The sequence below is a fragment of the Tarenaya hassleriana genome, unplaced genomic scaffold (assembly GCF_000463585.1).
Source record: "Tarenaya hassleriana unplaced genomic scaffold, ASM46358v1 Cleome5, whole genome shotgun sequence".
In the NCBI taxonomy this organism is placed as follows: Eukaryota; Viridiplantae; Streptophyta; class Magnoliopsida; order Brassicales; family Cleomaceae; genus Tarenaya; species Tarenaya hassleriana.
Genome location: NW_010967707.1, coordinates 395,626 through 408,391, shown reverse-complemented (window position 1 = coordinate 408,391; position 12,766 = coordinate 395,626). Strand labels below are relative to the sequence as shown.

Genomic DNA, 12,766 nt, shown 5'->3' with positions numbered 1-12,766 from the left:
CCGCTCTTGCACCATAGGAGGCGGCCCTTGTCCTTGGGCATACACAGGAAAATACGGCGAAGAAGGGACTTGCAAATCATCCCTACACAAAAATCGAACCTTAAAACAAAAGGATTGTTGATGACTTCAGACCCTATTGTGAAAAACTTTGGAATCTGAAGCTTGAGGCTTTACCTTATGGACCAAACTCCTCGGCGGGCAGAAACCTCCGGCGCCCAAAAGTCGCCGGAATACATCGCCCTCGGAGACGAGTTCTTCCATTTCTTACAGCCACTAACTAACTTCCCAGCTTTCCTGCAAAACCCTCCAATCTCTCAAATCCCTAAAATCATACCACAGTTCCTAGTTCCAGGAGAAATCTGACGAAAACGAACAACCAAAATACATATATATAACCTTGATGGAAGGGGCTGAAATGGGAGAGCGAGCTTCAGAGAATCGAGAGAGGAGCCATTAGGAGTTGGAGAGACGAAACCGGCGGCGAAACCGAGAGAAGACGCCGATGTAGAGACATAAGCATGAGCCATTATTATCGTTCAGCGGAGAAGAAAGATAAACCCTAGCTCCGTCGCCAGCGATGAAACTACCCGGCCCTTATCCTACCAAACTTGGGGGATTTTTATTTTTTAATTTTATTTTCTGAGATCAGTGTTAAATTAATGGTGGTGAGCGCTGAAAATATCGATGATCTTTGTATGAACCGGGTCCGGGTCAACCCGGTTTAGAATGGGGCGGGTCAAGATCAGACCCACTTTCATGGGCTTAAAATGAATGGGCCATGGTCTGAACCGGACCTTTCTGAAGTTGAAACCGGACATATATACAGCATTTTACCCTCGAGAGGGAGAACCACCAATTCCAGTAACATTGTCACGAAACGTACAAACCTTTCTGCTCTAAATCTCCTCACTCAGATATTTGTCTATCTAAAGAGATCTAAGATTAGGTTTTAGAGAAAAAAAACGTGGAAGAAGAAGAAGAAGGCCTTTCACCGGCCTTCATGGAGATCTTCTGAGAAAGCAGCTGTTCGTGATATATTGTCGGTATCGAAGGCGCTTAGACCAGAATAAGGACCGGACGAGAACATGGAGGATGTAGCGTCTGACTCGAACGTGGTAGATGACTGTCTCAGGTTAGGCCGAACCGTGGAAGCCATCACAGGAGGGTCCTGAAACTCTACGGCCCGCTGAACCATCTTGAGCGACTGAACCACTTCGCCCATCGTGGGTCTTTGGCTAGCCTCGGGGGCAACACAAGCTGCAGCTATTGTGCAAACCCGTACAAAGTCTTCTTTCGGGTATCTTCCCTCGAGCCTTGGATCTGCAAGCTCTTCTAACCGGTCCTTGTCTCTCAGGATCGGCCTTGTCTGGAATGGAAAATTACGTGTTACTCTTTCCGAAGAACCATGAAAACTCTCCCACAGATCCTCTTAGAAAAAGAGCTTTAGATAGAGATCCGTCCAGAGTGGAACGCAAGGACTTACCCAAGTGACAAGGTTTTCCTGGCCGGCAGGTTGTGACATATCCACTGGCTTCCTTCCAGTTAACAATTCAAGAAGGACCACCCCGTAACTGTAAACGTCGCTTTTGACAAGTAGATGTCCAGTCATAGCATATTCCGGTGCTACATAACTAAAAATGGAACCCAAGAACCAGTGTCAGTTTGAATACGGATGGATGCATGATTTCCCAAGTGAGGGAAGAATTAAAATAAAAAAGAGAGAGAGAGATGATGCTCACCCGAATGTGCCCATGACACGGGTAGACAGGTGATTACTCCGGCCTTCAGGAGCTTGTTTGGCTAATCCGAAATCCGAAACTTTTGCGTGGAAGTTATTCTCGAGCAGAATATTAGAAGCTTTGAAATCTCTGTGTATAACACATGGCTGTGAGTCCTCATGAAGATAAGCGAGGCCTCTTGCAGAATCAAGGGCAATCTTCATTCTGGTGTCCCAGTCCAGAGGACAACTTAATCCAAGATGACCTGAAACAATGTGAAGAGTAGAATAAAATCACTCTTAACAACACATAAAGGTTCTGAAAATGAAACCAACATCTAAAAAGTTGTATGGATTCTCAACAAAATCCATAGACCACGTCCAATAACTTCCTATACTTGGCAAGTCAAACAATGAGATAAGTCGATAATTCCAGGGTATATACCGTGGAGCCAGGCTTCCAAGCTGCCATTTGGAACAAGCTCATAACAGAGAAGGTGCTGAGAAGAATCTCGGCTACTGTAGTAACCCACAAGTTTCACGAGATTACGGTGATGAAGTCGGCTTAGCATCTCGATCTCAACCTGGAACTCTTTATCACCCTGTGGCCCTCCGCTTGTAAGCTTCTTAATTGCTACAGCAGTTCCATCACCTAAGACGCCTTTGTAAACCCTACCAAATCCACCTTCCCCCAGTATGCTGGCTGCTTCAAAATTGTTAGTTGCCTCCTTGAGTTCTTCATATGACAAAAAACGTGTGCTTGCTGGGTGGGGCAATGAACCCCCCGCCGAAGCAGAGTCTGGGTTCCTCGGTTTTACTGACAATAAGGGAGATCATAGTAAATAATTCAGAACAAAACCTGACATTAATAGCAAAAGATATACGAAAATAAACATAAATAACATATCAGCTTTCACGAGAACAGATATCTGCTGACAAAATGTTTATTTTTATTTACAGGAAATGATCAGAAACAAACAATTTTTCACCTGTCCTCTGTTTGATGCCAAAGGTCTAGAAGATTTACAATTTGTTCGCTTTTGCAATGGCCAAACTGATAGATTATTTTTATCTTATATGACAAGTAGTATCTAGACCATTTGAATCTAAGACATGGTTAAAAGATAAAGTGAGACATGATTTCTCATTCAGTAATCAAGGAGAAGGTGTGCAACTGCAACATTCTATTCGTCAGACATTCTTCGATACAACCTTAAGATTCTACATTTGACACTGCAGAGGAATCCGGCACTAGCACTGGGCTATGCATGTGGGCATGTAAAATTAATAAGTTTCGAGAAACAGACTAAGGCTGATCTGTGGGAACTCATACATTAAGCACATTTGCCCTAATTTTCTAATGTATAATTCCTGTGATACACCTTTTAAAAAAATCATGCATTCCCATATAAACAACTAGCCTGACATGAGCAGAGTGTTTCAAGCTTCTACTCAAAAGAGGTACATACCAGTTTCCTTCTGAGGTTCCATAGCCTTGCCTTCTCGGAGTGCGCACGAACAGATTATAAGCACGGAAATTATGGCAATGATAAGCATGCCAGCGGCTATAGCAAAGATAAGAATCAAACTGGGGTGCCTTCTTTTTTTCGGAGAACTTACTGCTGTAGATGCTGAGGATCCTGATGATGGTGCTTTAAGTGGTTGAGGAGCCCCATTAGGAGCTGCAAACAGATGAAGTTCTATCTTAGTGCAAATATGAGATTATTAACAAGATCTTGCAATGCAAATAGCACCATTTTTAAATTGGAAATCGAGAAATTGGTGGATGAAGAAAGCTTTGTTCAAGAGCAAAATATTTTAATAAGCAGGAGACAATGGAATAACTGTTGAGTGTATGAAATTCAAAACCACCCCTTTATTAACAAAAGATTACTTCAGAAGCTCTTTATGCTACACTTATACAGGATGAAAATCTGAGATCAAATGGAAACTCAATTTTTGTACAATTGCGCAGGGAAATTGAAATTTTTTTCCCAACACAGTTGTCAAAAGAAAATTTACCTCGAGAAGGTGCAGGAGCCTCAAACCAAGTAAGATTTAGAAGCCTGTAATCACCCAGCAAAGTATGGCTGAAACGAACCATGTGTCTGATAAGTGAAGAGTTTATAGCAGATGCCTCACTTGCTGAAAAGCTGATTCCAGTATGAGGTGTGATATCCATTGAAATGTTCATCCTCGATAAGCTTAGCACATAGAAGTTAATCAGTTCAATTTGGGATACTCGCAGACCAAGTTGGGAAGAAAATTCATCCAGAAACAAGTTCCAGTTGGGGCTCTCTGAAACATTCGTCAGAAGAATATCCAGCTTTATAGGATACACGCAGTGGCAACCAATAGTCCCTCGTTTCAGCACCATATCTGGTTTGCAACAATCTGGCATAACAAGAAATAAAAAGCTCAAGTATTTAACCGGCATTTTATTGCTAATAAAGAACAAGGAATTTGGGACAGGTAGCATGTTGTTAGTACTCTAAATTTAAAGGATTCATCAAAGGGCTGATCTTGGCTGTTTATAATTTAAACGAAATCACATGAAAACCAGAGACTGAAAAAATTTGACAAAAAAAAACTCAAAACATGAGCTCAGCTAACATCTTACTTGAAATGTGAGGAGATAAAGGTGGCTGAGTTATGTCAACAGGAAGTGCACCAGTACTGGGTTGTGCTGGAGCAATATCAATCAAGCCGGTCCCAGGAGACATGGCATTCTTTTTCATGGATGGTTTGGAAAAATGTGCGCTGGTAGGTGGACGACTAGAAGTGACTAATCGACTATAGATGGGAGGGTGCATAGGTGTTTCTGTATGTTGTGGTGCTTCGTATGGTGTAAAATGCTTCCTATGAAACCGTGGCACATCAGCAGGTAGTGGGAGATCAGGAATAGCCAGTGCGGCTGAAGGTGATATAGCCGGGGACTGAGCATCAGCCAGTTGAACATTGGAGAGAGATATCACACAGTAAATTGAGACCAAGACTTTCAGCACCAAAGTAGGAACTTTTCTACATGAACCTGAATTTATATATCATAAAAGACACAGTGAGATAAAATAAACATGACGGGAAAGAATTCCAACCATTAGAGAACTTTTATAAGTTTCAATTACAACAAATCAGAGAATTTCCTGACATTCACAAGGGAGCACAATGCATACAAATTAAAATTTATAATATAACCATCTGAAGATATGGTAGACAACGCAGTTGGCAATCTAGTTGCCTGAGTAATTTAGGGTTTAGAACCAAAGCAAAGACAGTCTACCATACTTAGAACCTGAAAACGTAAAACTCCCAAGCACTGTCAGTTAAAACCCGAGATAGAAAAGTAATCAGAGTTCCTCAGGTGCTTTCGAAAATAATTTCTGAACTTGAATTTAACACATAACATTACCCAAAAACTGTGCTTCCTTCCCCCAAACCCAAAGTAAGAAATACAGAGTAATTCCGTCAAAAACTAGCTAACTGCTATCTGGCCGCACCAAACGAAAATAGAAACCCCAACTTTCTTTCGATTTAGTAACATTTCTACCCTTCTCGTACCCCCTTTCTAATATACACAATATCCAGTTTCTACAGTCCATTGTTCTAATGCACACAAATTCTCGGGCTTAGTCAAATCCTAGCAAACTAAACAACAATCGAGCACTCCACTCTCTTGAAAGAGTAAGAACCGGAAAAGGAATTAAAGGTTTTACAAGTGAAATTACCAGCAGAGTTCGTGAGGGAGGGAATCGCCATTGCCGACACCTTCGCTTGGCCCGAAAATTCTCAGATCTGCTGTATCCGCCGCGAGATCCGCACTTCCCAGCAGAAGACAAGGAGCAAGAAGAAGAGAACCTAAAGAGCTTAAACTCAAAGGACTTCCGCAACAGTTACCGTCGGTGGATCCGAGGAGGGTGATACCTTCGTCCACATAACCGGAGCTCCGGCAAAGCTAGTCGGAAGAACCGCCATCGCCGGCGACGATGCTAACTCGAAAAAGATTATGGATACCGCTTTTGGCGGAGATTTCTTGGACTTCACTCCGCTTTTAGTACCGGCGAAGCTCCTCTCTTTTTTTTTTTAATTCCAAACGTTTAATTACTTTTTTTTTTTGCTTTTTCGGTATTCGAATGCGCAAAAAGCAGAGAAGCGCACGGCGCACTGGAGCAGCGTATACGCCCCATGTTAACGTGCGCCACTAACGGCAACGAACAAATATTAACGGTAAAAAGGGGACGTCAGTTGTCAGAGATATCCACAAGCAAACGTCTCCGTTTGACTATTCGTCCTACCGTGTTTCATTCCATTATTTTTTTATTACACATTAACTTTAAATGTGATATTATTGTATGTATATTTCGATTACATGCAATACCCGCATATATATATATATTCATATTTGCAGATAGTTGTAAGAGAACGTTAAGGGCAATGGAATAATAAAAGAATATTCTACAACGTGAGGATAAGGAATATCGCAAAATCAACTTGGTAAAAGCAGTCAACAAAAACCATATGTTTGACCAAATAAACGGCAAATATCCACCGATCATTTATTAAAAAAATATCTAAGCCGACAGGAGAGGTTGAATTTAGAACCAAATTGTTGCTATATTTAATTATATTATTATGCGGATTCCATATATGATATTAGATGTAAACACTTGCATAGACATATTGGCTTCTCGCAATTATAACAAGACAAGCCAACACGTGGCACGATGTTAGCCGCAAGTAGAGAGGAAACGTTTGGAAATGAGAATTGGGTCGGCAGTGTCCGCAACAAAATGAATAGGAACCATATGTCCATAACAAATGTTACAGAGCACGTGCTTCTGGGTTTTTCCTCGTCCCGCTTCTTCTGCTCAATTCATGCGTGTGTGTATATATACATCAATACGCGCACAAACACAAGCAGAATCTTCTTGTTCGGACAAGATTTCCATAACATTTTATGTCCAAGAATCTTCCTTTACAGATCCTGAAGATTCTTGGTAACTGGGATTAATTTCTGTTCGGTTGATTCCGTGCCTTTTCTGGCTGGGTTGTCTTCCAGTACTTCTAATCGATCAAGAACCATATATCGAAACCCGAAGAAGACGGGAGATGAAGCGATGCGATTCATAGTTTTGCATGGAAATCAGATCCGAACAAAACAGAGACAGAGTTATAAATTCATCGTGTACCAATACAAAAATGACGGGTTCATCGTATCTAATTCATCAGATTATAAAAATGGAACATATATATATATGCATAGGGTGATGCATAGAACGTGATATCCGCCGATTCTGTGGTTCATGCATGTACAGAGGAATAGAATATTCTATACACAATCATTAATGAACCGGCATCATGATCTAAGTCATTCGCACATGTTTCCAATCAAATAGATTACATTCATTCAGTTATCGCATTAACTATTAATCGAGAGGTTGTCTTTTTTTTAAATTTGTACGGATTGATGCTGGTCTCATGTTTTCAGACATATATACGTTTCATGCAACCCACCCCTTTCATCCACCTACACTCCCACGTCAAGAAGGACATTAATACATATAGAACTTACCAACCATAATTTGAATGTTCTTCTTTATGTTTGCCCTTTGTAGTCGAAGAAACTTAAATTTGGATATTTAACAAAAAAAACTTTAAATTTGGATATAAAAATTGAATGATTATGAAATATGGATATAAGAATTGTAAAAAAAAAAGCACATGTATTGAATTGCGATACAGAGTGGAAAGCGGCCGATGAAGGAGAAGGTGGATAGGAGATGAAGAAGAATGAATTAAACATGTGGGTGCATGTGCATGGTGAGTTGGAATAATACACGGCCAAACATACAACTCAACACCCGTTTGTACACGTGTCACTCTGTCCTTTACTCATCCATGATCATCGGAGACTACAAAATCATATAATTAATACATGTAGAATAATGATCAAAACCTCAAGTTATGTATATTATATATATATATATATATATATGCGTATATAGACAGAGAGATGCGCACTGTGCTTCCATTATCGTGTTTTCTTCTCTTCTTGAACCGAATCATTGTGCCTTTTTTTCTCTTCTGGCAAGCCATTGATCAGTTGTTATGGAAGTTCCTCAAGATCTCCCCCTTCGCCTCGTCGGTCCATTCGAAAGCTATGATTATTCGGTCGATTTCGAATAAACACAGCATTAACCTCAAGAGGAAAAGGTGTCTTGTCGTGAATCGTGAATCTAGGAACGTTTACAGGATCAGGAGGAGACAGGTGAAGCCTATCGCGACAAGGATCAACACTCTGAAGAAGTTGATCCCGACAAGCGAACCAGTCGATGTCGATGAACTCTTCCAAAAAACAGCTGACCACATTATATCTTTGCAACAGCGGATCGAAGCGATGAAGTCCATGGTTGAGATCTTGACAGGTTCCAATGAATGATTTCATCCTTTTTTTTTTTTTTAATTCCGGGAACAAAAAATACATTGTATTTTCCCCCTTCCCCCACACGATTATATGTATTTACATGCGATACAGAGATATAATATATATGAACTTTTCATTTAATATATGTGTAGATAATAAGAACGTTCTGGGCCTATTCGTATTCCCATGCATTTATGGGAATTGATTTGACAACAAAGAGTTCCATTAACGTGGACACATGAAGAACACATGTATATATATATATATATTTCTCCATTTATACACACACATGCACCATATACATATATATATATATATATATATATATATGTATCGATGAAAACAAACATATATACACCCGCGCATGCGAGAAGGGGATTCCATAGAGAGAGATGGTCACACACACATGTTTGTTTTCCTTCCATGGAAGACTCATAGAAACAACGGTGACAAGCGAAGCTTCCATGGCGGAAAACTGGATCATGGCCGTACGATCAAACTACCAAAAGCATCCAACGGTCGTTGTCTCTCTAAACTGCAAGACAAAGCCTCAAGATCATCATCATCATCATCACCCAATGATCATCAACTCTCTCACCCGCAACAGAATCGTTACTCTGCAACTATGCGTAGAAACCAAATGCCTCGTTCTCCAACTCCTCCACATGAATCAAAACACCATACCTGAATCCGTCCGAGAATTCTTTCTCGAAGAGAGATATGTTTTTGTAGGAATCGATGCAGCGAAAACGATCGCGAATCTCGAGAGCGAGTTAGGGTTTAGGATCGGTAAGAAGATCGATGTTAGAGATTTGGTAAAGCTGAATTTTCCGTGCAGTTACAGTGGGAGACCTGGTCTGAAGGCTCTTGCTCGTGGGTTGGTGGGTTTTGGTTCGTGGAAGCCGAGGAATCTTTGTCCGAGAGACATGGAAGCCGAGGTTCTTGACGAAGAAGTTGTCAAGTTCTTGTGTTTTGATGCTTACGTTGTTCATGCAATTGGGTCTAAGATGCTCGTTAGAAATGCTGTTTAGTTATTATAGCTATTAGTCTTAGAGATAGATGTGACAATTTGTGATATAACTTTACATTACGGCCCATTTGGATTGATAATCTAATACAAATGACTTGTATTCAGTGGACATTAATTTCCAAACATGGGTAGCGACTAATCGCGCCGGTCAAATGGTCAACGGATTAATTTAGAACCTTGACCGGCATTTAGGCATAGTACAACTTTTTATTTATTTATTTTTATGTTTTTCATAGTTATAAAACATTTTGATGTACTTTAAAGTCAACGAGGCATTAATGTACGTATCAGTAGTTATTAGATAAAAAATTAATAAATTTCCTTAATTGCATCAATTAAAGCCATTTGATGATATTAAAATGTCGAAGCCAATGATTTTTTAGGATTTAATATCTCCGCATTATCCAAATATACGCAATACATCAATAAAAGAAAGAAAAAAAACACAACACTGGATTTGATGTTACTGAGGTTTGACTATGTACTTAGAAATACTTCCAACAAGATTAGTTACAGTTTACATATCCGCTTTGTCTGAAACATATAAATCTACGAACGAAGGAGATTATCTGGAATTGGTTATTATAAAAATAGTAATGGATAAGAGTCTTATTTGGATTTTTGTTTTGCGAATTGTTTAATTTGAAAATACAATAATAGTGGCCGTAGATTATGAACAAGCTGGCACGTCGCCGCATTTTTCAATCCCATTCGGCGACATGACAATCCAAAAGACATTCTCGTGTTTCTATATTTAAAAAACAAATAAGGGATTTGACACAACCCCGAAAAAAAAAAGATCTTCTCAAATTTTACTCGGAAGGAAGAACCCTAATTTGGGTGAGTAGTTAATTTCCCAGTATTGGCTGTAATTTTACCCTTTTGTCTTCCTCGTACATTGCATTAACGAGTTTCGGCGTCTCACGCGAAATGCTTGATCTTGTGAGTTGTTCCTTCTATTTTTATCTGAGAAAAAAGTTTATGGGTTGTTGTCTGGAGCGTCGATTTCCCTTTGAAATCGACATTTTTGATATCTTATGATTTGCATTCCGTTGTCGCTTTCGTTGATTGATTGTTTGTGCTGCATTTTTGCTAAGGTACCATTCCTTAATCGCCTTTTTGGTTTCAGAGGAAATTTTGCCTCTTTTGCTCCTTTGTTTTGCGGAGATTAGAAACGAATCTTCCCATGCGTCAAGGTTTTTGCATTTGGTTTGGTCCAAGAAATGGAAGATCGTAAGAAATTAAGACATTTATAGATGTTTGGTCGATTATATTATATCTCTCCCGGTTCCTGTTCGTTGTCCTGGCAACACCCGAGATGATCAAGTATCACGAGGGTATTTAGTGGAATCATTTTCTTCTTTTCCATATCCAATTAGTTGTGTAAGTTTGATTCTTTCATGATTCTTGGATCACTCTTTGATTCTTTTTGTGCTGTGTTTGTTTGCAGCTTTGAGGATGGAACTCGAGAGAAAGGCCTTTTGAATTGTGGGGTTGATCAGCTTTTTCGAAACTGTTGGTACATTGATGTATGTTTAGATGGCTCATGGGGTTTCAGAAGAGAACGATCTCGTAGTAGATATTGAAAGTGGTGTGGCTGAGATTTCACAAGAAAGCACTGCAAATCTGTCAAATGTGAGAACAGAACCGATTCCAAACCATGTTTGGAATGGACGTTTGAGTTTTGGAGGGGCTGAGAAGACGGATGATGATCTCAACTATCCTTTACTCGGAGACAAAAACCCGGGACAAAGAAGCTGCCAAAACTCGGACCTTTCGGGGAAAAAATGCGAGAATGTGAAGTTTAAGAAGTCGAGAAAGCCTCCAAAGCCACCAAGACCTCCTAAAGGGCCATTGCTAAGTGGAAATGACCAGAAGTTGATGAAGGAAATAGCTGAGCTCGCCATGAGAAAGCGGGCGAGGATTGAAAGGATGAAAATGCTGAGAAGAACGAAGGCAGCCAAGTCACCGCCCTCTCCCTGCAGTAGCGTTTTTGCTATGATAGTGACGGTTCTCTTCTTCGTCTTTCTTTTCTTTCAAGGTACCATTTTGAGTTTCTTACATCAAATGTCTGCTTTTGTTATTGTTTTTTGTTTTTTCTTATCTTCAAATAGTGCATCCATTTCCATTTGACGTTTGAACAGTCATACGCTAAATAGTCCAAAATTGCCATACTGGTTTAGCGTCCGATATGATTTCCTTACAGCTAAAACTGGATCCTAGGACCTGCACACTTCTGTGTTTGTTTGAACTCGGAACTCTGTTCTTCTCATGACAGTCCTCTCTGAAAGTGAAAGCCGAATGTTATTTTCACTAAGTTCCCTTAAGGTCTTTCTCTCTTCGTACGGGTGAAGAGCATGGCATGTTCTTGTGGCTTGGAAATATATTGCATTACAAATGTCATAAACTATACTTTTTAGCTGCAGGATTCTCCAGAAGCAATGTGACAATGGGTTCAGACAGGTCACCCGCACCAACTGTTTCAGCTAACGAACGATTGATTTCAGTTCAGTTCTATAATGAATTTGCTCCCCGTGAGAAAACTGATCCAAGCCCATCTACCTCATTCAGGTGAAGTTTCTCATTTATCTTTCATCATGCTATATTAGCTTCTGGCTCCATGATATAAAGTGAAAGAAATTTATATACAGATCCTTTCTTCCATGCACCCACTCGCACACATATAGAAATACGCAGAAACCATTGAGAGTCAGAGAATTTGCTTCTAAAGAACTGCTATGAAACAGATCATAGCATGAACTGTTCCCATTTGCACTTACACTGATGGATTCTACGATACATGTAGTTTCATGGGGAAGGGAGTTTCTGGGTCAGACAATGAAGAAAACGGAAGAGATGTCACCAGATGAACATTCTCCTTGTGTTGTAAAATTGGTAAGTTCGTTATTAAGAATCTGACTTCTCTCTTTTTTTGTCTTGTTTTTTATGTTTCTTGTCGTGTTTGGTCCCTGTTTGTACATACGTATCCAATGGAACTCTTTCTCTCAGAGGTTTTTGTACAGCGACTGAGGTTTCACAAGCTGAACCGATGATATTATGATTCTACCACTTCTTCTTCACCTTCTTTACTTCCATGTTTTCCATTGTTCTGTTTCACTCGTTGAACCGAAGTTCTTGTCGATGGATTTATGGTGGATCGTGTTTGTATCTAATGTGAACTTTTACAAGATGTTGAAGAACGGTATGGAAACCTTAGATTGTTCTAGCGGGTTTCATCATGCGTATCATCATCAGCAGTGGTAGCCATGAGCCAGCGTGCCAAGTTGATCAAGAATGGCGTGTACACAAAGTAGCATGTCGTCGTCCACGTCACCAACCCCTTCACACACACCGAGTAACAACACAGATCCTTTCCTTGAGTCATTTATGTATGTACTAAAAAATCAAGAACAGGAGCTGTCTGTAACCAGAACATCATTATAAGCATAAGGTACTGTTTTTTACCTGGCCAAAGATCTCGATGTTTGCCCCTGGATAATACCACAGGTGGAAAAACCTGCAGAAACAAAAACAAAAACCATGGAACAGGGCTTTGATATCGATCTGAAACCTGTTTCTGGGGGGGGGGGGGGGGGGG

General features: G+C 40.1%; 5 protein-coding genes across 8 annotated transcripts in view; 2 read left to right on the top strand and 3 right to left on the bottom strand.

Moving 5' to 3' along the window:
- LOC104825937 (ATP-dependent Clp protease proteolytic subunit 5, chloroplastic) overlaps positions 1–641 on the bottom strand; it is a 3,052-nt gene extending 2,411 nt beyond the window's left edge. Inside the window, exons 1-3 of the mRNA XM_010558388.1 lie at positions 397–641; positions 175–294; positions 7–82 (exon numbers count right to left, since the gene is read on the bottom strand). Coding sequence (XP_010556690.1) covers positions 7–82; positions 175–294; positions 397–527 — 327 coding nt within the window. The 5' untranslated portion in view covers positions 528–641. The remainder of the gene's footprint in view (positions 1–6; positions 83–174; positions 295–396) is intronic.
- A 178-nt stretch (positions 642–819) lies between these two features.
- LOC104825935 (proline-rich receptor-like protein kinase PERK3) lies at positions 820–5,821 on the bottom strand. The gene is made up of 8 exons (XM_010558387.1): positions 5,443–5,821; positions 4,338–4,748; positions 3,740–4,111; positions 3,187–3,399; positions 2,163–2,534; positions 1,740–1,983; positions 1,484–1,631; positions 820–1,366 (listed from the first exon to the last, which is right to left on the bottom strand). The coding sequence occupies exons 1-8, from the start codon at positions 5,471–5,473 to the stop codon at positions 989–991; spliced, it is 2,169 nt and encodes a 722-aa protein (XP_010556689.1). The 5' UTR covers positions 5,474–5,821; the 3' UTR covers positions 820–988.
- Positions 5,822–8,602: 2,781 nt separating this feature from the next.
- Positions 8,603–9,169, top strand: LOC104827360. The gene has a single exon (XM_010560533.1). The coding sequence runs from the start codon at positions 8,603–8,605 to the stop codon at positions 9,167–9,169; it is 567 nt and encodes a 188-aa protein (XP_010558835.1).
- Positions 9,170–9,863: 694 nt separating this feature from the next.
- Positions 9,864–12,237, top strand: LOC104825933. Of its 3 annotated transcripts, none has more exons than XM_010558381.1 (4): positions 9,864–10,008; positions 10,619–11,209; positions 11,589–11,739; positions 11,975–12,237. In XM_010558381.1, the coding sequence occupies exons 2-4, from the start codon at positions 10,708–10,710 to the stop codon at positions 12,036–12,038; spliced, it is 717 nt and encodes a 238-aa protein (XP_010556683.1). In that variant the 5' UTR covers positions 9,864–10,008; positions 10,619–10,707; the 3' UTR covers positions 12,039–12,237. The 3 variants fall into 3 exon arrangements, with proteins under 3 accessions (XP_010556683.1, XP_010556685.1, XP_010556684.1); XM_010558383.1 differs by having other exon boundaries at positions 9,866–10,008; positions 11,595–11,739; XM_010558382.1 differs by lacking the exon at positions 9,864–10,008 and adding an exon at positions 10,015–10,110.
- LOC104825934 overlaps positions 12,141–12,766 on the bottom strand; it is a 1,744-nt gene continuing 1,118 nt past the window's right edge. The window contains exons 4-5 of one of the 2 annotated variants that reach the window (XM_010558384.2): positions 12,634–12,685; positions 12,141–12,508 (exon numbers count right to left, since the gene is read on the bottom strand). In XM_010558384.2, coding sequence (XP_010556686.1) covers positions 12,392–12,508; positions 12,634–12,685 — 169 coding nt within the window. In that variant the 3' untranslated portion in view covers positions 12,141–12,391. Of the gene's footprint in view, positions 12,544–12,633; positions 12,686–12,766 lie in introns of both variants that reach the window. The other variant, XM_010558385.1, reaches the window with a different exon arrangement.

Excerpts from the sequence above, each read along its gene's own strand:
- LOC104825935 (XM_010558387.1), bottom strand. The coding sequence starts at position 5,473 with ATGGCGATTCCCTCCCTCACGAACTCTGCTG. Across the intron at positions 2,535-3,186 it reads GGAACCTCAGAAGGAAACTG|TAAAACCGAGGAACCCAGAC; the intron begins GTATGTACCTCT and ends CCTTATTGTCAG. Across the intron at positions 1,367-1,483 it reads AGGAAAACCTTGTCACTTGG|ACAAGGCCGATCCTGAGAGA; the intron begins GTAAGTCCTTGC and ends TTTCCATTCCAG.
- LOC104827360 (XM_010560533.1), top strand. The coding sequence starts at position 8,603 with ATGGCGGAAAACTGGATCATGGCCGTACGATCAAACTACCAAAAGCAT.
- LOC104825933 (XM_010558381.1), top strand. The coding sequence starts at position 10,708 with ATGGCTCATGGGGTTTCAGAAGAGAACGATCTCGTAGTAGATATTGAA. Across the intron at positions 11,210-11,588 it reads CGTCTTTCTTTTCTTTCAAG|CTGCAGGATTCTCCAGAAGC; the intron begins GTACCATTTTGA and ends TATACTTTTTAG. Across the intron at positions 11,740-11,974 it reads AGCCCATCTACCTCATTCAG|TTTCATGGGGAAGGGAGTTT; the intron begins GTGAAGTTTCTC and ends CGATACATGTAG.